The following is a 21234-nucleotide window of genomic DNA, read 5'->3' as shown; positions in this document are numbered from 1 at the left end:
GAGAATGATGTGATGGACAAGACCCAATCCTAAGCTTAGCACTAGATCGTGTTGTTCGTATGCTAAAGCTTTTCTAATGTCAAGTATCTTTTCCTTCGACCGTGAGATTATGCAACTCCCGGATATCGAAGGAGTGCTTTGGGTGTATCAACGTCACAACGTAACTGGGTGACTATAAAGGTGCACTACAGGTATCTTCGAAAGTATCTGTTGGGTTGGTACGAATCGAGATCGGGATTTGTCACTCCGTGTGACGGAGAGGTGCCAAAGTGATCCCGGTATGGAACACTGGACAGCGGTCAAAAATATCCTTAAGTATCTGAAAATGACTAAGCAGATGTTTCTCGTTTATGGAGGTGACGAAGAGCTCATCGTAAAGGGTTACGCCGATGCTAGCTTCGACACAGATCCAGATGACTCTAAGTCACAAACCGGATACGTGTATGTTCTGAATGGTGGGACAGTGAGCTGGTGCAGCAGCAAGCAAGACATCGTGGCAGCATCTACATGTGAAGCGGAGTACATAGCTGCTTCAGAAGCAGCTCATGAAGGGATCTGGATGAAGGAGTTCATCAACCGACCTTGGAGTGGTTCCAAGCGTGTCAGGTCCGATGACACTCTTGTGTGATAACACTAGAGCCATTGACATAGCCAAGGAGCCCAGATTTCACAGGAAGACCAAGCACATCCAACGCCGCTACAACTCCATCCAGGACCAGGTCCAGAAAGGAGTCATAGATATTTGTAAAATACACACGAATCTGAATATTGCAGACCCGTTGACTAAACCTCTTCCACGAGTAAAACATGATCAACACCACAATGCTATGGGTGTTCGATTCATCACAATGTAACTAGATTATTGACTCTAGTGCAAGTGGGAGGTTGTTAGAAATATACCCTAGAGGCAATAATAAAATTGTTATTATCATATTTCCTTGTTTATGATAATCGTCTATTGTTCATGTTATAATTGTATTAACAGAAAACAGTAATACATGTGTGAATAAATAGATCACAATGTGTCCCTAGCAAGCCTCTAGTTGGCTGGCTCGTTGATCAATAGTTGATCATTGTTTTCGGATCATAGACATTGGATGTCATTGATAACGGGATCACATCATTGGAAGAATGATGTGATGGACAAGACCCAATCCTAAGCTTAGCACTAGATCGTGTTGTTCGTATGCTAAAGCTTTTCTAATGTCAAGTATCTGGTTTTTTATTGAATATTAGTTTCCGTATGATATTCTCCCATCAAACAAATCTGCTCCACAGCGCAGCCTCACCTCTACATAAATGTTATAAATTCTGGTTTTGCCAAATTCACTTGCTGCTTGTCGATTATATATATAGGTAACCAACAATCTAAAGCACAGCCTCACCAAAAGCTAAACTGACAAATCATATAAATCAAGACATGAAAAGACGATAAAATCTTATAAATGGAGACATGAACTCTTATGTCCACGACTCAGCAGTGGAAAGTAATCTTGTGAACATCATATGCTAAAACACTTGACCAGATACAAGCTCTAGAAGACTTTTGGACCGTCGGAGGCAAAAGGAAAAAAAAAACATTAATACGTACAACATGATGAAGAGCGGGGAAGGCCGTAAGCCGCCAGGCCTCTTGTCCAACACGACAATTATGGGTCACGTTCCAACACGGGACATGAAGATTGTGCAGCGCTGTCTTCTCTTGAACCATTTCCTTTTGCCTTGACTATCTGGCTGTTCCTCGAGCTCTACCGAAGCTACAGATGCCACTGCACACGCTGACCAATCATCTCCCCGAGAACAATCATGCTGTCGCTGAAATACCATTATAAGAAACTTAGTGGCACAATCAACCAAAAGCCTAATAACAGGCCAATTAAAAAGTAGACTGACATAATGTGCATGCTGTATGGAAGATAGAGCTCATATTGTTCTTGGTCATATTCCATAGAAACTTAATAATCATGTGTTAAAGGGGTGTTTGGAGCTCAATAATTCAAACATATAGATAAAAGAAATTCAGGACTTACACAGGATGACGTTGCTTTCCATCCTTTTTTTTGGCAGACTCTAGCAATAAAGAACAAACGCACAATACTGCAAAAAGAGACGACGTGCACTTGAGCAGGAAAGTCCCACTAGCTTCTATACCGGGGAGACGGAGAGCAGGAACTCCGGCATCAACCTCTGCAGCAGTATGCCGCAGAAGGGGCAACGAGGAACAGCAGGCGCTGAACAGAGTGACGATTCATCGTCTGGGTTGACAGCACCCAACAGAGGAGATGTCTTCATGGCGAAATAGGTCTCAGGCACAAGCTTATCAACCATTCCTCCACAACATACACAGTACCAGGTCGGTTCCAGAACAGAGCATAAGCGCATCGATGCCAAGCATCTCGACAGCTTGTGCCTTTCTGTGGGAACAATAGCAGGATCGACGCTTCCACACAAGGCTATGTCAGGTGACTCGAAGTGAACCGGTGCGGAGCAATAGGCACATGTTTCTTCAGCCGAGTATTCACAAACAGAGTTGATCCTGCAACAGAAAAACAATTTAAAGAAGATATACTGAATGCCCAGTTCTACAATTTAACATATTACTTTAGGTCCTTGATGAAGTAATGGAATCAGCTTAGATTTAGATGAACAATAAGTCTAGCAAAACCTGAATACCTGCTTCCAAGGCGTTTAATTGTCGAACAGAGAGACCTGAGCTGATTATGCACTCCTCCACTGTTCACAGACACCCAAGAAAGCATCTGGGCAACACCAACAGGAAACCACATGTTTTCAGCACATGCGCCCTTGCGAAAATATGACATTCGATTCAAGACAGCCGCAAAAGTGAAAGCCACAAGTCTCTCTCGTAGCTCTCTTTCGCTGCTCAACAGAAGACTGCTCCACAAATCAGTTGACGTGCTATTACCATTTTCTCCAGCAGGATCACGAAGCATTACTTTCCTACAAATGATATTCAGCAGGTGTAGCTTCCGCGAGCTGAGATTCGACATCATGTCCTTTCTACACTGACACAGGGTATCGATAGAAACACGTTGTTGATCATCTGAAAACAAATCTGAGACCCATTTATGCATTAGTGTCTCCAGAAATGCTGGTGCAGATTTCATGAGCACTTGTAAAGCAACTATGACATCCCATAACACAAGTCCGGTTTCACATTTTTCATAATTCTTCAATGACCAAAGAATGTTGGAACCCCACCATAAGAAGTTTGTCTCGGATGACTTTGCAGGTTGTTTGCTGGAGATATAAATGTCCTTGGTTAGTGGAATGCCAAGGAATTGACCACCAATCCAAATGAACTCAACCACTGCCTTTTGTGTCCTGTTGTTTTTGTCACCAAAATGTTACCATGATGAACTGATAATGGACTTTTATCTCAAAGCAGTCAATACATGAAGATTTCTATTACAAGACTCTAGTACTTCCTATACTAAGCTCATAAATAATACCTGGCTTGATACATCTGATCTAGCATATTTGGGTCCAAGCTGCGGACCTGAAAGAGACAATATACATCAATTAGTGTCGCTTATGTATACACAAGCTCAAGTGCAAAAGTCGCAGTTGAGCAACATATGTCAGATTTAAGGGACAACCTACAGCATACCACAGCAATCATTACTTCTCCAGGTGCAAGTGTAAGACCAAAGCATTGATGAGATACTACTGAGAGCTGCATGAACATTTTTGAGATACCAGTTAGTATGATACAAGCTCACACATTCAGGAAAAAGGAGAAGGTCGACAAGGAGTCTCAGTTTTACATCTATCGATTCTTTTAGCTCGGGGAAATTTGTGTGCACGGGAACTTCTTCAAGTTGATTCTTTTCAAAGATCCAACAGCGTGCAGAATTATCCTGATAAAGATGGAAAATTTGCAGAATCCGCATGAAAAACAATGTTTAGGATGACACAAAATAATACTGTGCAGTATAATACAATTCAGGTGCAAGAAAAGAACATGGACATGGGAGTTATTATTAGAAGCATATTTGTGAAAAACTGAAGTAACTCCATCAAATACAGAAGGCATCAAAAGGGACTCGTAAAATTTAGCAGTTACAAGTTTGCAACAAAGCTTGGACAACAGTAATAAAAAGGTATCGGGATCAGCACAGTTACTACATAGCCAACAATACTAATACTCCCTCCGTCCGGAATTACTTGTCACAAAAATGATAGAAATGGATGTATCTAGAACTAAAATACATCTAGATACATTCATTACTCGGACAAGTATTTTCGGACGGAGGGAGTACAACATATGTCAGGGGTTGACTAGCCTTTTAGCTCGGGATAACTATCAACATAGATCCGGCACTCCGTTTACCTTCTCACTCATGTCCTCAAAGTTTCAGTTACTTGAACTAAAAACCCCACCACTCTAATGAGTTTCATTGGACCGTAATACACCCAGAGAAAGACCGACATTACGACATAACATGTCACAGCAACATTTCGTATGATGCCATTGCCATGGGATGTTCACATGGTATTGGTTGTCAGTTGACATCAGTATCCATCTCACAATATTAGTAATGATTATGTTGTTAATTCTAGCATATTTGGAGCGTTTGAGTAACTTTAACAACCAAATAAACACATACTACCCATACTACCATAGTAACAAAATTTGTTAGGACGTCAGCTAGTAGTATTGCCACTCTCTGGGAGGGAGCTAAGGGACCGGCTAAGGTAGCCTACTAGGAGCCAAGGGTAGAAGAGGACACAATTTCATGAATTTTTTTTACCCTAACACAATCAGAAGGAATAATCACAGAGTTGCAACAAGTTAATGCACCTGACTGCAGCTGTATAAACAGTGGCCATCTAAACCCCATGATAAACCTGTCACCTATAGTAGTGTTGACAATTATTAGTTGAATTTTATTGGAGAGAAAAGACATTCGATTACAATGAAATTTTACCACTCGATCATGTGCATGACATTCACTGCTATTCTCAACTTTGTTGCTGCGCAGGTCAAATATCCATGTTTCCAGTGATCCAGATACTCTTCCAACTGCCAAATTAACCTCATGTTGAGGCTGAGCTGGTGTGGACAATGAAATTGATGAGACAGGAGCTGATGAATTAGTGGTCACCTGGAAAGAGGAACATTTCAGAATTGAGTATATAATTAGAGCAGCTACAGCAATTAAGCTAAAGACAAGCATCCCTATATTCATTGGATGTTACATCAATTAGTCTCCAATATCCACCTATATTCATTGGATGTTACATCAATTAGTCTCCAATATCCACCTATATGCATCAAATAAACACAGGTACAAAGATGTTGCTTAATATGTACCTCTGCAGCTGACGAAAATGACACTTCTTTTCCATCTGAACATTCATTCAATCCTTCGATATCACCTGACCATATCTTCACACTGAAAAAAGTTCATGGAAAATCATTGATCGCGCAGGTTCTATGCTGCTGATCTAGCATCCAGGACTTCTTGTGAAATAGCACAAAACATCTTATTTCTAATTAATTAAACATAGCTACCCTTTTCCACATGTCATGAGTCAAGGTCAATGAAACCATTTAAAGACAAACGATAAGGTTGCAACATTTATAAAGGATAAGTATAAATGTGTTTACCTTCCATCTGAGCATCCAGTTGCTAAAAGCAATGAAGACTTTGAAGACCTTGAACATGAAACTTCCCAGCTCATGGCACAAACCGATGAATTATGAGCTTGAAGAACGCCAACGAATATTGGATCTTTGGTAACAGTGCAAACATTTAATGTGTAGTGCTCGGGCTTGTATAGTTTCCAAAATGAAACATACCCAGACTTCGAGCCAACAGCAAGAATGCACCAATGAGAAATAGCAGTGTGTGATGGCAAAACTGGTGACCATGCAACTACAAGAGAAGACAAAAGTGCATTGCGACGTGAATATTGTTTTGCTGTGATCAGAGGAGGAAGTTTGTTTTCTCCATTGCAAGATAATGCTTCTTTGCTATTGTGTGAGCCAGCTTGCGCAATTACGACAGCCATTTCATGCACAGGCATGTCAATCTGGAATCACAATTGGGCCCAAGTTAAATCCAGAATCAGAAGAATTGACAAAATGAAATTTTTCCTATGCCTTTGCTCTAGAAGCACACTTCTCATTGTCCTTGCCAAAATGGCACATATTTGGATGACAGTTGGACAAAATGACAGTATTTTTTTCTCATTTTTTCATTGAGTCAATGTCAGAGTTTTTAGGACGAAAATGTTCCTGGTATTTTTGTTGTAGCCTGCTCCCATTTCGATCTAAGAAAGACCGATCGATCAATTAGGGCCAGTACGTGCAACCTGGAGAGGAGAAAAAGCAGAGAGGCGTCGCGCTGCTGGGCTTTACCCCGGCCTCACTCATCTCACGAACGGCAAACAAATACAATTAATTACATTGCCAAAATGTTGATGACATCAAAAAGACAACAGGCAGCAAGCAACTGCGACACTCGCTGCTACAGACAGAAGAGCAACAGCCAAACATCAACAGCCTACAAGTACCTTCAGTGAGAACAAAATAGTTGTGTGTGCCCGCCGGTAGCCATCCCCTCCCCTTCCCCCCCCCCCCCCCCCGGCCATGGCCTCCGCCGATGCCCGTTCCGGCAACTCCAGCCCCGACGGTCGCATCCGCTGGAGCGGCTCTGCGGGCGAATCCTCTGACTCGTGCTCCTACCGCGAGGTCGTCAGCACCCCGCCGGCCGCGCCGCGTCCGGCCCCTGCTTCCTCGGCCCTGGTGCCGCTCCGCTCGACCGCGCCGGCCGCCCGCGTTCCGGCCGCCGCCCGCCTGGGACCACGCTCGGAGGTCCATCGCGTTTCTGGAGGCCCTGTACTCGACGCCGATGGATTCCAGCAGCCGCGGCGGAGGAACCGTCGCCCGCGCGCGCGTCGTGCGGCCACCCCTCCCTCCCAGCGCCGTCGTCGCAGCCCGTCGCCCGAGGAAGTCGCCGGCCTGTGCTTCAGGTGCCTGGAAGCCAGACACCGGGTGCGGACCTGCACCAACCCCGTGCGCTGCCGTCGCTGCCTCATCTCCGGCCACGAGTCCAGCTGCTGCGAGACGCTGCTGCCCGGTGACCACCGTGCTCAGCCTCCGGCGGTTCACCGTCCTGTGCCTGACACCCCGCCGCGCAACCCCCCTCCTCAACTCCCCCGCGACGCCGCTCCGCCACGCAACACCACACCGCCCCCGCCGCCTGCCTCTGCGCCGACGCGTGTCACCATCGCTCGTTCCATCGAGATGGACGAAGCGGAGGAGGTGCTTGCGCGCGGCATGGTGGCCACCATCACCGGCACCAGGCCCTCTGTCTCCCCGACCGACGTGGAGGCAACCTTGCACGCCATGTTCGACCTGCAGCCTGGCGACTTCACTGTGCACAAGCACGCCCCGGAGGACTTTCTCATCATCTTCTCCTCGCGGCTGATTATGGACCGGATGGCCGACGACCACCTCATCAACGCCGCCCACTTCACCCTGCTGCTCCGCCCTTGGTGCAAGCTCGCCCACGCCACTGCTGGGAGCTTTGCATACTCTGTGCAGCTCGAGCTCCGCGGCATCCCGACGCAGGCATGGCACCTGTCCACGGCCGAGCACATCCTTGGGACTGGCTGTTGGGTTGAGCGGCTGCACCCGAACACGCGTTCCCGCGTTGACCTTGCCACATTCCGGCTCACCGGGCGCGTGCGGGACCTGGCCTCCATTCGCCGGGATGCCATCCTGGAGATTGTCGAGCACGTCCCCGGCATCCGACCTGACCTGCCTCCGGCCGTCCGCACCCTGGAGTACCCCATCTCCATCCGGCTAGTGAGGTCCGCTGCCCTTCCCAGGGTGGTTGATGATGCTGCCAATGGCGATGGCGAGGCTCATGGCAGCACGCACGACCCCGCAGGACGTGGTCATGGACGCGGGCAGCAACGCCGTCGTAGCCGGAAATGTCGCCGCCCAACCTCCGCCCCCGACGAACGCGCCGACGGCATGGCGGTCGACTCCGCCGGCTGGACTTGCTCCAGAGGCCGCCTACGGGCCGATGGCGAGGCGGTCAACCCTGGCTGGCTGGCGTCCCGCGCCGCCGCGGCTGCGCATGCGCCTCCGCCCGTCCCGTGCCAGATGCATGGATGCATGGCCGCAGGCTGGGGCCCACCCGCCTAGTCGCAAAGCCAAAAGAGGAAAGCGTGGCGGAAAGAAAAAGCGTGCCAGGATTCAGGCTGCGCTGGCCAAAGCTGCAGCTGCAACGGATCCCAGGCCGACCGAGTCGCCCACCCCAGCGTTGGTGCTTGCCACCCCGACAGCTGGCAACAGCCAATTGGCGCCCGCCCGCCCTCCTCCTGCAGTCGGGCCCGCAACGACCCGGTCTTGCGCGTCGCCGTGCGCGCAGGGAGACAGCCCCTCTGGCGATGGACCCACCCCGGCCAATGCTTGCGCGCTTGGGGATCCGGACGGCTTATCCTCTGCCAGTGAGGTCCCGGACTCACTCCTTGTGGCTCCCGAGGCTGATCCGCTGTCGGGTCGCTTTGCCCTTGTCAGCTCCTGTGGCTGATGAAGTACCTGCTGCTTTGCATGCCGGCCCCGCCACTGCGACGCGTGATGCAGCGCCCTCGTCCACCCCCGTGGCCCTGGCTGATCTGCATGCCACCCCCTCCTCGCCAACGTGGGACGCGGGTCGTGTGATTCCATCCATCGCGCCTTCGCCCCCTCCTGCCGCTGCCATCGGGGACGCTGACTTGGGCTGCCCCTCCCCCGCGGCCCAGGAGCCCAGAAGCATACTGCAAAGGCCCACGCCTCCTGATGCCCATGCCAACAGGCCCGCTTCCCCAAGCCCGTCAACGCTGCAATCCACCCCTGTGTCCCATGCGCCTTAGATGCGCAGCGCAGGGCGTTTTGCCACGCCGCCAATCACTCTGCGACGAACCAGACAGCCGGCCTCTGTCAGCTCCTGGACCCTTGGGGACTTCCTCGCCGCGGCAACAAAGCAGACTTGCTCTGCCCTCCCCAACCCTGCGCGCAAACGACGCCGACAACCCCTGAACTTCTCGCCGCGCCGCGGATGATCTGCCACCGCTGCGAAGGCCAAGCCCGGCGTGCCGCCCACCGCTGAGCGCCGTGCGCAGGTCCAGATACTGCGCACCCTTGGCATCATCGAAACCGATCAGGTGATCTCCGCCGAGGCCATGAAGGCATACGATGGGGTCTTTGCTGCGCCCCTCTCATGCCGTGTTGACGGCCATTGCCACGCTTGTTGGCCGCGCGCTACCCGCCGACCCGTCCACGGCGCCTATCACCACGGTGATCTCGGGCAGCCCGATCGAGGCCTAGCCGCGCCGACGCGTGCCCATTCGTCGACCTCTGCCTAATGGATCACGGCCTCAAAATCATCAATTGGAACGTTCGCGGCCTCAACGCCCGTGCCAGACGTACGGCAGTACGCTCGCTCGTTGTAACTTCCAGCACTTCGATCGCTTGCTTCCAAGAGACTAAAATGGAATTCGTCTACTCGTCGACTGTCCTTGAGACGTTGGGATGTGAGTTTGATGAATATGTTTATCTCCCAGCGAACGGCACCCATGGCGGGATCCTGCTGGCTTGGAAGAGCCGGGACGTGACGATCACGGACCCGATGTTCACCACCAACACCATCTCCGCCCGGGTTACGACACCTGGTAGCACGAGCGTGCCGTGGTGGCTCTCTATCGTCTATGGCCCCCGAGACAACAACGCCAAGATCGCTTTTCTGCAGGAGATCCGCGACGTCCGCGACGCATGCCCCAGCCCATGGCTCATCTGCGGGGACTTCAATATGATCTACCGTGACGAAGACAAGAACAACGACAATCTCAATCGGAGAATGATGGGGCGGTTCCGACGCGTCCTCAACGACCTCGCGCTCAAGGAGATTTACCTCAGCGGCCGGCGCTATACATGGTCCAACGAGCAGAGCCCGCCCACCTTGGTCCATCTCGATCGAGTGTTGTGCTCCACGGACTGGGATGAGTTGCACGGCAAATGCCATCTGCGTTGCCTGGCCTCGGTCGTCTCGGATCACTCCCCCCTCTTGCTCGATTGTTCGCCTCTCCCATCAACGCACCGACGATTCCACTTCGAGGAGTACTGGACTCGTCTCGCCGGTTTCCCGAAGATCGTGGCGGCCTCGTGGCATTCGGTGGACGACGCCGACCCGTTCCGGCGGTTCATGCGGCGCATGCAGGCCACAACGCGTAAGCTCACCAGCTGGAGCGCGCGTTCCGTTGGCAACGTGCGAGACCAGCTTGCGATCTCTGGTGAGCTGCTGCTCCGCTTCGACGCCGCGCAAGAACAACGGGCCCTATCACCGCATGAGGACTGGTTGCGTCGTCAACTCAAGCTCTCCTACCTTGGCCTTGCTTCTCTTGAGCGGACGATCGCCCGGCAGCGCGCACGCATTGCTTCTCTCAAAGACGGCGACGCGAACACTATGTTGTACCATCGCCAGTGCACATACCGCAAGCAGAAGAACTGGATCCATGGCATCTCTGTCGACGGCGCCGTACTCACTGATCCTAGCGACATGGTCGCGGCCACTTTCGAGCACTTTGACAGACGGATTGGGACGGACGTGCAGCGTGACTGCACCATTGACCTGTCACAATTCATTGAGCCCTCAAACCTGGAAGACCTCGACGCGCCATTCAGCGAAGATGAGATTTGGCAAGCCATCAAAAGCTTGCCGTCTCGCAAGGCGCCCGGCCCCGACGGCTTCACCGCGGAGTTCCTCCGCTCCTGCTGGCCGGTCATCAAGCACGACCTCCGATGCGTCTTCGATCAGGTTTACGCGCTGCGTGGACGAGGGTTTAGCTGCCTTAACCAGGCGCTAATTACGCTCCTCCCCAAGCGCGCCGATGCCAATGGCCTGGGAGATTATAGGCCCATAAGCCTAATTCACATTGTCGCCAAGGTCCTGGCCAAGCTGCTTTCGCTCCGCCTAGCTCCCAAGCTCAACAACCTTGTCAGCAACGTCCAAAACGCGTTCATCCCCGGGCAAAGTCTTCACGACAACTTCATCCTAGTGCGTCAATCCGCGCGGCTATTGCATCAGCTTGGTGCCCCTCGCGTGCTTCTGAAGCTTGACATGGCGCGGGCTTTCGACTCCGTCTCGTGGCCTTTCCTGTTCGAGGTGCTGCGATGCCATGGCTTTGGCAACCGCTTCCTTGGTTGGATCGCCCTTCTCCTGTCGTCGGCCAGCACCAAGGTTCTCCTCAACGGCAACCCTGGACCCGCGATTTGGCACCGCTGTGGACTGCGCCAAGGTGATCCAGTTTCCCCGCACCTCTTCGTCCTTGTTGTCGATACATTGGGCAGGCTCTTCCATCGCGCGGTTGAGCTCTGAGTCATGCAGCAGCTACACCCGCGCCGCACCATCCCTACCATATCCCTCTACGCCGACGACGTGATTCTCCTGTGCCACCCCTCGCCGGATGATATCGCGGCGGTGAAGGAGATCCTGCAGCTCTTTGGGCGCGCCTCTGGCCTGCACGTGAACTTCCAGAAGAGCGTTGCGGCCCTCATCCGCTGCGACACCGCGGACGCTGCTCATGTTGTCGCGCACCTGGGATGCCCCATCGTCGAATTCCCGCTTACTTACTTGGGCATCCCGCTCACGCAGGGTCGCCCCACTGCTGCCCAGCTCCAACCCGTCGTCGACAAGGTCGCTGGGAAGCTGCCCTTCTGGAAGGCTTGGCTCATGAACAAAGCCGGCCGCCTTGCCTTCGTCAAGGCTGTCTTGAGCGCGATCCCCATTCATCAGCTCCTTGTGCTTGCGCCGCCAAAGAAGACCATCAAACTCTTGGAGAAGATTGAAAGAGGATTCCTTTGGGATGGCCGCGCCGAGGCCAATGGAGGCAATTGCCACGTCAACTGGCGGCGCGTCTGCCGGCCTATCCAGTTCGGTGGCCTCGGCGTTCATGACCTCGAGCGCACTGGCCTCGCCCTTCGCATGCGGTGGCAATGGCTCAGCCGAGTCGATGATGGCAGGGCCTGGAGCGGCCTTGCCTGCAATTCGCGCCCGAGGAGCGCGCCCTCTTCTTCGCCTCCACTTCCATGACTATTGGCAATGGCCAACGCGCCCTGTTCTGAGAGGACAGATGGATCAACGGGCATGCGATCCGCGAGATCGCGCCTCTCCTTTTTGCTCTCATCCCCAAACGGCGTCGCAAGTCCAGAACTGTTGCGGACGGCCTTCATGCGAACCAATGGGCCACGAACATCCACGGCATGATTGGCATCCCGGAGATTGGAGAATACCTGCGCCTCTGGCACATGCTCGCCGAAACTGCCCTCACTGACGCACCGGACTGCATTCGCTGGAAGTGGACCGCGAACAGCGAGTACTCCGCCAAGTCCGCATACCTTGCCACTTTTCAAGGCTCCTCTAGATGCCAGGCTTGGAAGCTTACCTGGAAGTGCTGGGCACCACCTCGGGTGCGCTTCTTCCACTGGCTTGCCAACCTCGATCGGTGCTGGACGGCCGACCGCCTCGCGAGGCGCAACCTGCCGCACCCACAGCGCTGCCCTCTTTGCGATCAGGTCCCGGAGACGATTCATCATCTTCTGCTGGAATGCCCTTTCAGCCGCGAAGTGTGGCACGAGATCCTCTCATGGCTGCGCCTCTCTTGCCCGCTGCCCAATAACGATGCCACTCTCCACGACTGGTGGCGCTCTGCACGACATGACACCCCTAAACCTATGCACAAGGGATTGGCTTTCGCTGCCTTGCTCGTCCCTTGGATGATTTGGAAGCATCGCAACGGATGTGTGTTTGAGGGCGCAACACCGTCGGTTACCTCCCTGACGGCTAGGATTAAGGAAGAGGCCGCACTCTGGGCCAGAGCTGGCGCCTTGGGGCTCCGGGCCATCTTGCCACAGACCTGGGATGTCCACTAGTGTGCCTGTACTCACCTTGTAAATCTGCCTCCTAGGAGGATTGTACCAAACCCCTTCTTTTCAATACAATGAAACGCAAAAGTCTTTTGCTTTTTCTCGAAAAAAAAAGGTACCTTCAGTGAGCAGAGAAAGTAGCGCCTAGCTGGGGCCAGTTGCACCACCAATACACAAGTTGGCAGAACCTAGAAGTCGCCGCTGTCCTCAGCACACACAGAAACGGACGGCTGAGAGGGCACCTCAGCACGCCCCTCACCTGTCGGCTGCTCCCTGTCCACCACAGCACCCAAGACTCACGTGCTCCGGGGCAGCCACCGCATGGCCTAGTTCCAGGTACCATCGGCTGAGACAGACAGAGGAGGGACGGCGGCAAGCTAGAGGGAGGGACGCGGCGAAGCAGCAGCGAGGGGCGGAACAAGGTGAGGGTCGGACGGGGAAAGGCGAGGAGAGGACTCGATCGATTTTGATCAATCCGATCGCTTCTAAAACCGGTTCTGATCGATTTGATCAGGAGATGCACAGGGAGTAAGACCAGAGGGCATATTCATCCAACAAAGTCTGATATGTGGTCGTAAAACACAAAAATGAGAAGAAGAAAAAAACACAAAGTGTGTCATTTTGTCTAGTTGTCATCCAAATATGTGTCATTTTGGCAAAGACAATGGAACGTGTGCCTTTGAAGCAAAATCAAAGAAAAACTGTGTCATTTTGTCAAATTTCTCAAATAAATCGAGTTAAACTGAACATAAGCCTACATATCAACATGTAAAAACTACCTTTTTCGCAGGCATCTTCGCTAATGTAGGACATGGATTCAGAGAGAAGTCTGCATCCTTTGAAGTATCATCTCCATCATCATCATCATAAACATAGCCTTCAACTCTACAATCGGTCAAAATCCACTTCGAATAATTCAGGCACAAAATTATTTTGGATGATTGTTCAGGCACAATATAAGAATGCTAGAAGGCCACCAACAAATGGTGGCATTTCAAATGAAAATAAAATAAATCAGTTAAAAACCAAAATGTATGCTAGTAAAAATGTGGCATGATGGGTTTGAAAGTTGAAACCGAACACCCCTTATTTATGTGTGGCAGATGAGGCTGATATATCAACAGTTGGCACTGGATAATAGCTAACATGAATAGGTTTTTAGCAATTTCGTGCACCCTTAGCTTGGCTTACCCTATTTCTCACATTAACTATCAATACTACAACAGAAAAGCGTGCATAGCTTTCCCATTGCAGTGTAAATTTATAACCACACAAGGGGACATGCACTCCTTTATATAATGAGCAAGCTTTAGGTGCTTTGTAAACATGGCCAAAACTTTGAATGCTCCTTTTTAATTCTACCAAAAGAGATGTCAATGCTTATTGCTGAAGCTCGACATAGCTAAAGCCTTAGATACTGTGGCGTGGTCTTTCCTTTTCGAGCTCCTTAGATATAAGGGCTGTGGTGCTCTGTTACTGCAATCTACTAACTTCTTATGATTGGAGGTCATCATTGCTCACTAAGCATTGGACTTCACTCACAGAGAAAATGCCTAATGCAATAAAGGTACAATCTGTCTCCCAGAAAGCAAGTGTTGAAAGTGTGAGGCCCAGAGCAAACTTCTAAACCCATAGTTCTCTAGAGTTGCTGTTAGTATGATCTAGAAATATACTGGTATGCAAATCTTTTCACACAAACTACTATCCCGTCACCGAGCCATTAAGGCATGTGAATCAATCTTATTATTTTGCTTGAACTAACCCCTTTGGATTATCTTGTTATTTCAAAACTTGGTTATGTTTTCAGTGAAAATTGTAAAGCTTTGATGATTTAACAGACAGTACCATTCACCTTACTGGCTTCCTTTTTCTCCGTCCAGGACCCCTCCGAGAAAGAGGTTCTTGCAATTCACCGGCATATCCTGTGTCCAGTGTGTGCTTGTTATTTAACTTTTCCTATTATATGAAGGGGGAAAATCATGGCGATATTCTATGATAATCAAGAAAACCACTCAGTGCTCAAGTGGAAGGGAGCATACCTGAGGAGCGTGGTCAGTATTTGCCTTTTCCTAATGTATGAGAGAAAACTGTCAACAACAAAATTCTTAAATAATCAGGGAAACCTCGTTGCTCAGGTGGAAGGGAGCGTACCTGAGGAAATGAATCTGGACCATCATCCTCTCCAAAGTTAATATTTTTGTAATAGTTAAACAACAATTGAGATATATCCACAACCTAACCAACAGATTAGGAGTTGATGAGCATACTTGAAGTTGCGGCCTAGACCACGTGATAACTCCACAATGACAGAAGAAAATAAAATTTAATGAAAACAGGAAATATTAATTTTGGCAAGAACAAACTTGTGGGAGATTTAATAAAAATGAAAAAAAAACTATAACCCAAAATTGTAATGTACAAGTTTCTTTTGTTTGTAACAGGTGAAAAAAAGGTATTAACATATAAAACTTGACTGCAAACTAGGTGAAGCTGTTAATAGTGAGCTATTGATATAAAAAAAAAATAGGGTCCATATGCATATGGATCATGCAAACTTTAATCCCAAGTACACAAAAAAAAGAGAAATGTGACGGGTACCGATTCTAACTCCAGATGTCTTAATATGAACTAATTTAGCCAAACAGGTTTACCTTAATCCAGTCATCACAAAATTCAGAAACTGGTGAGCGGTAAAGATTCACGTGACCATCAACAGTACAGACAGCCAACAAACAACTGAAATAATGATCCATATAAACAAAAATATTAGGCAAAAAGATGAATACATGAATTTAATATATCAGTCAACAGAAATTACCCAGAATTTGGAGCAAATCCTTGTTGGGACCATGAAACTGACCGTGCACACGGTTCAGTATCACGGGCTAAGGATGTAGGCACTAAACTTGGTTCAAAGAGATCTGCAAACGTTGAGAACATTTCAAATGAAACAAGAATTGCTATTTTCCAGTTATCATAAAGCAGGCAACTTCTTAAATGTCATCCAGATACTTTCACTGTAGTCCGTCGAAAACAAGTACTGTAGTATTTCCACTTCATTTGAACAGCATACTAGCATATCCTATTCTCACTGAAATATAGATGTTAACAAACTTCTTACTACAGAACAACTGAACAATCTTCAATATTTCTGACAGAACGAACAGCTAAACAAGTCACTAAATTCCTCGTTTCAAAAGACTCTCAGGATGGAATGATTATTTCACCTCATTGTGCCTGTCAAACTGCATGAGTGCTCTACTAACATGTGCAATACACATTCAACTTAGGACCTACCTTCCCTGTTGACCACTCCAATGGGAAAAGGATCCCTAGGGCGAAGCACAACGAGTCCGCGAGGCCCGTCAAGTGCCGCCGGGTTCTACAAGAAAACCATGACGAATAAAAGGTCAACCCAACAGATTGATTAATTATCATAATGACTGAAGAGTGGAAGTGAATGCAGCACACAATAGGGCGCTGAAATTGCCCGTACCAGGATCGTGACGATGTGGCCAGAGGCAACGGCCACCAAGTTGTCGCTTGACCAAGTGATGGCGTCTGGATAGGACGGGGAGGCAATCAGGGTGGCGGCCTGGTAATGCGGAGCCATGGCCAGAGAAACCTTAGAGCATCAAACCCTGCAAAACGTATGCCATGTGATGACTTGTGATAGTTGACATTGCATTCATGCGATTATAGTCCAGAACCAGAATCGCCTGGAGCTAATTTCAAGTTCATAAGCTAAAAAAAGGTTTGAGCTTTGCTAGGGATACGGTGTCCGTTACAGAGTCGCATCAGTCGGAGGCCAGGAAAATGTTGCGCGAACAGGGAAAGGGGCGGGGAGCGAACGATGTTACGACGACGGCTATGGCGATCTCCTAGGCTGGGCGCGCGGCCTCCGTTCTCGGCCCCCGCCGCCCCCCGTTCTCCGGTGCCACCTCCGCCACCGCTCGCGCAGAGAGGGGGGGGGGGGGGCGGGGGGCAGGGCATACCGGAGAGATAGATGAGAGGAGGCACTGACCTAAGGCTCGCCGTCAACTACGCGTGGCCGTCGCCGTCGCCGTCGCCGCCGCCGCCGACGAGAGAGAGGGGATTCGTGAGCAAGGTTTTGTTTTTACGAAAAGGCCATCAATCGGTTGGAAATTCGAAACAGAGCCCTCACGTCCTCTCAAGTGAATGAACAGTAAAACCAGAAGAAGGAGAAAAAAAAAGGTCGAAACATCTGTTTTTCTTTAAAAAAAAAACAGGGCATTGATTTGCGTCGACGCCCCGTCCGACACTTTCGGCCGGTCATGCGCGTGTCGTCAGATCGAACCTTGTTTAACCGTCAAATCAAGTCATACAGCAAAAATCGTTGATAGTAACAAAAACAAACAGCGATGTAGCAAATTTCGGCCACTGATGCAGCAAAACCATCGTCGTCGTCGTCGCGAGGTCGCAACACCGCCTTAATGGATGTAACAAAAAAGATCGCCGGTAGTAGCAAAATGCAACTACAGTTGCAGCAAAAATTCGTCGCAGTTGTTGCTAGGTCGCAGATCCACCTTGATGGATGTAGCAAAAAAGTTAGCCGGTAGTAGCAAAATGCAACTACGGTTGCAGCTTTCCTTGCTGAGCATAGCCGATTGAAGTTTTCCCTATATATGGTTGAAGCTTTTTCAACAACGTTTGATAAAAAAATTAGATAACGGATGCAACACTTGTATATGCGCGATCCCGGCCATGGCAGCAGGCGACGAGGACGATAGGCGAAGGCTGAAACCGACGAAGCTGGCGGCCAACAGGGGCGAGCACCGGCCATGCGGACGGTCGACGGGGACAGGCAACGGTGATGCGGGCGACAGCAATGCAGGGGCGGCAACATCGCAGGGGCAGACGGACGGTCAGATCAAAGGGATCGCACCACATGTTTCTAAAAAATAAACATATGTGAGGAAACAACGCACATTGTGATCTGGACAAGAAAGAAAATTGCTACGGGAAAAGCTACTTTTCATAGAATAGATTATGTTCTATTCTCCCGAACGATCACAATATGCGTTGCCTTCTTATGAAAATTTACACACGTGTTGGAGACACAAACATATTCAGTACTTCCTCCGTCCGAAAAAATTTATCTTATGTTTGTCTAGAAACAGATGTATCTAGATACTAAAACTTGACTAGAACATTCATATCTAGACAAATCTAAAACAAGAATTTTGGGACGGAGGAAGTATAATTTTATTTTAGTTATTTTGGAGAAGCCAAACCGATGCCGTGTCATTAACTTCATTCTCAAAAAGAATAAACTTACGCCGTACTCCCTCCTTTTTCGTTTATAGGGCTCATCTTAAAAAAATCAAATTTCCATTATATTAGGCTCATTTTGAAACTAACTAAGTTAAAGTGCTTTGAGTCTCACGCCATATTTAATTTATAGAGTTTAGAGAAAGGAAATGAATGGCTAAGCATGCATCGCTTTTTTACATCCACCATGCAAGTTCAATGAAAAAGAGGATGCCACATTTATTGACTCGAAAATTGAATATGGGAGAAAATATTTAATTGACTAGTCAAAACTACTCTCTCCGTCACGGTTTAGAAGGCACGGTTAAACTTGCGTGCGTTTTCAAAATAGACAAGGTTTAAGGCGCGAAAGCAATTATTTCTATTAATTAGTACTAGTACTACTCATGCATGCGCCCTCCCAATTTGCTGCTCACACATTAGTACTGGTATTTTCTCAGTTGATTAGGCGCATTAGCATTTACATCTGCTACATCTCACAACCAATCGATGACTACCTTGGTCTCAGAGATTTTCCAAGCGTGTCTTCTAAACCGTGACGGAGGGAGTAGTGTCATTCACTCATAATTCATCTTGGTTGATGAGATTTCATATTTAAGTCCTATAAACTGGAAAGGAGAGAGTAGTTGTATCATAAACTAATGATGGCAAAAAAAATAATCAGGAAATCGATAATCTGATTAGGGGGGCATCCAGCCAACTCTAGTGGATTATTCTTGTTCACTCGAGCTAGCTCATGCGCGCAAGATTCACGATTACCTTTATTCAAAATATAATCGTGTCAAGATTCACCTTTCTACATTCTTCAAACATCAGAGCATCCACGTGAAATGGCATGACACTATTCATCACATGCGGCCCTCTATCGCATTGATCATTGGCCGTTCTGTCTCGCAATGGAGCACCAGTGCACCCTAGCCAAGTTATTTTGAGCAGGAGCAAGAAGCCCAAGTCTGACTGTAGCTAGAAGCAAAAACCAGAACTGTCGCTTATATGAACATTGGACCAGCATATGCTTTATATTCTCGTGGGCTTGGTCACAAAAGCAAACAATCTGGTGGTCAATGCATGTTCCTCTCTGTTGCATTGCAGGTGATCTTTCGTCCAACAAGGGTCATGCATGGCAATACAAGTGGAAGACCTCTCCTTGGGCGGCGCGTCATTCTTTCATAAGTGTGTTGCATAGTGAGACATCTCAACTCCAAAGAAGTAGGCCTTGTAGGCCAATTTGGTAGAGTACTGCCCATTTGCATCAAGACGCCAAATGAAATTATCTGCGTCTCGATATAAAGGGGGGAGTTTTTGATTTCTAGCCACATATCCATGAATTCGACAATGATCTGGATGGATGATACGTCTCCAACGTATCTATAATTTTTTATTGTTACGTGTTATTATATTATTATTTTTGGATGTTTTATGATCATTCTATAGCAACTTTATATCATTTTTTGGGACTAACCTATTGACATAGTGCATAGTGCTAGTTGCCATTTTTTGTTGTTTTTTTCCTTCGTGGAAAATTAATATCAGATGAACTCCAAATGTCATGAAACTTTACACACATTGTTTGGACCAGAAGGAAACTTGGGAGCCAAGAAGGAGCACCAAAGGAGGCCCAGGCGGCCCACTAGACACCAGGGTGCACCTAGGGCCCCTAGCACGGCATCATGCCTAGTGGGGCCCTCGAGCGTCTCCTCCACCGCCTCTGAGCTCTATAGATACCACAATATTCAGAAAACCCTAGGGAAGTCGACGATAAATCATTTCAGCCACCGCAATTTCCAGAAGCCACGAAATCCAATCTACAACCCGTTCCGGAGAGGAACACGATCATATAGGGGTTTAGTATCCTCATTGGTGCCCCTTCAATGATGCGTGAGTAGTTCATATCAAACCTACGGGTCCGTATGCAGTAGCTAGATGGCTTTTCTCTCTCGTTTTGTTTCTCAATACAATGGTCTCGTGGAGATTCATATGATGTAACTCTTTCTTTTGCGGTGTGTCTGTTGTTATCCAATGAATTGCGAGTTAATGATTAGATCTATGAAATCATATTCATGCTTGATTATTATAGCCTCGTATTTCTTCTTTGATATTTGGTTTTGTCTGGCCAACTTGATCTTTTATCTTGCATTGGGAAGAGTTTCTTTGTGACGTGTTCGATCTTGCGGTGCTCAATCTCAGTGACAGAAAGAGGCATGACACGGATGTATCGTTGATATCAAGGATAAAATGATGGGGTCTATTCCTACATAAATAGATCTTGTCTACATCATGGCATTGTTCTTAAGGCATTACACTGTTTCTTAATGAACTCGGTACACTACATGCATGCTGGATAGCGGTCGATGTGTGGAGTAGTAGAAGTAGATGCACGCAGAAGTCGGTCTACTTGTCTTGGACGTGATGCCTATATACATGATCATTGTCTTGAATATCATCATAATTATTTTCTCCTCTATCAATTCCCTAATAGTAATCTGTCTACCCACCGTTTGCTATTTTCTCAAGAGAAGCCACTAGTGAAACCTACGGTCCCCGGGTCTAGTTCACATCATCTATTTGCAATCTCTACTTTGCTATTCGCGTTTCTATTTTATTTGCTCTTTTATTTTCAGATCTATATCATCAAAAAACCCAAAAATACCTTGCTCCGTTTTATTTGCTATCACTTTTATTTGCGTTTATCAATCTATCCTTACCTTACCCACGAGGGATTGCTAACTCTACCCCCTCTACACACTGAGCATTTCGTAGCCGCAAGAAAAAGTTGTCCTTCCTCTTCTGGAATCAAGATCGGTAGCCCGTACCATGTCGTAATTGGCCCAACTTTTGTAGGCGAATGCATGCAATTAGGTGAAGCCGATAAAGTGGGTGAATCTTCCTATTCTTGCATAGTTGATAATTCATGGCTACTTCATCATCCTTTGCGCAAATGTAGGCTCGTGAGTTTTCTCGTAATAAGTACCCATTTACAATGAGTTTGGCGAACAATT

The 21234-nt window shown here is 48.4% G+C and overlaps 1 protein-coding gene across 2 annotated transcripts; it reads right to left on the bottom strand.

Annotated features, from left to right (window-relative positions):
- Positions 1 to 1387: 1387 nt before the first annotated feature.
- Positions 1388 to 17085, bottom strand: LOC123395446. Of its 2 annotated transcripts, XM_045090449.1 has the most exons (19): positions 16968 to 17085; positions 16440 to 16584; positions 16241 to 16325; positions 15762 to 15864; positions 15595 to 15679; positions 15095 to 15178; positions 14983 to 15012; positions 14796 to 14899; positions 13723 to 13828; positions 5636 to 6060; positions 5339 to 5420; positions 4953 to 5129; positions 4826 to 4879; positions 3789 to 3881; positions 3632 to 3697; positions 3474 to 3520; positions 2674 to 3345; positions 2031 to 2536; positions 1388 to 1815 (listed from the first exon to the last, which is right to left on the bottom strand). In XM_045090449.1, the coding sequence occupies exons 2-18, from the start codon at positions 16554 to 16556 to the stop codon at positions 2146 to 2148; spliced, it is 2721 nt and encodes a 906-aa protein (XP_044946384.1). In that variant the 5' UTR covers positions 16557 to 16584; positions 16968 to 17085; the 3' UTR covers positions 1388 to 1815; positions 2031 to 2145. The 2 variants fall into 2 exon arrangements, with proteins under 2 accessions (XP_044946384.1, XP_044946385.1); XM_045090450.1 differs by lacking the exons at positions 16440 to 16584; positions 16968 to 17085 and adding an exon at positions 15956 to 16034 and having other exon boundaries at positions 16241 to 16282.
- Between the last annotated feature and the right edge of the window lie 4149 nt (positions 17086 to 21234).

Source organism: Hordeum vulgare, chromosome 5H (genome assembly GCF_904849725.1).
Source record: "Hordeum vulgare subsp. vulgare chromosome 5H, MorexV3_pseudomolecules_assembly, whole genome shotgun sequence".
Taxonomy (NCBI): domain Eukaryota; kingdom Viridiplantae; phylum Streptophyta; class Magnoliopsida; order Poales; family Poaceae; genus Hordeum; species Hordeum vulgare.
Note: the sequence above shows the minus strand (reverse complement) of the source record. Positions and strands in the feature narration are given on the sequence as shown.

What these genes read in the sequence shown, in the direction of transcription:
- LOC123395446 (XM_045090449.1), bottom strand. Translation starts at nt 16,556, where the DNA reads ATGGCTCCGCATTACCAGGCCGCCACCCTGATTGCCTCCCCGTCCTAT. An exon ending in GCCACATCGTCACGATCCTG is followed by an intron (nt 16,326 to 16,439) that starts GTACGGGCAATT and finishes GTTTTCTTGTAG; the next exon opens with AACCCGGCGGCACTTGACGG. An exon ending in CGAAGATGCCTGCGAAAAAG is followed by an intron (nt 6,061 to 13,722) that starts GTAGTTTTTACA and finishes TTGTGATTCCAG; the next exon opens with ATTGACATGCCTGTGCATGA.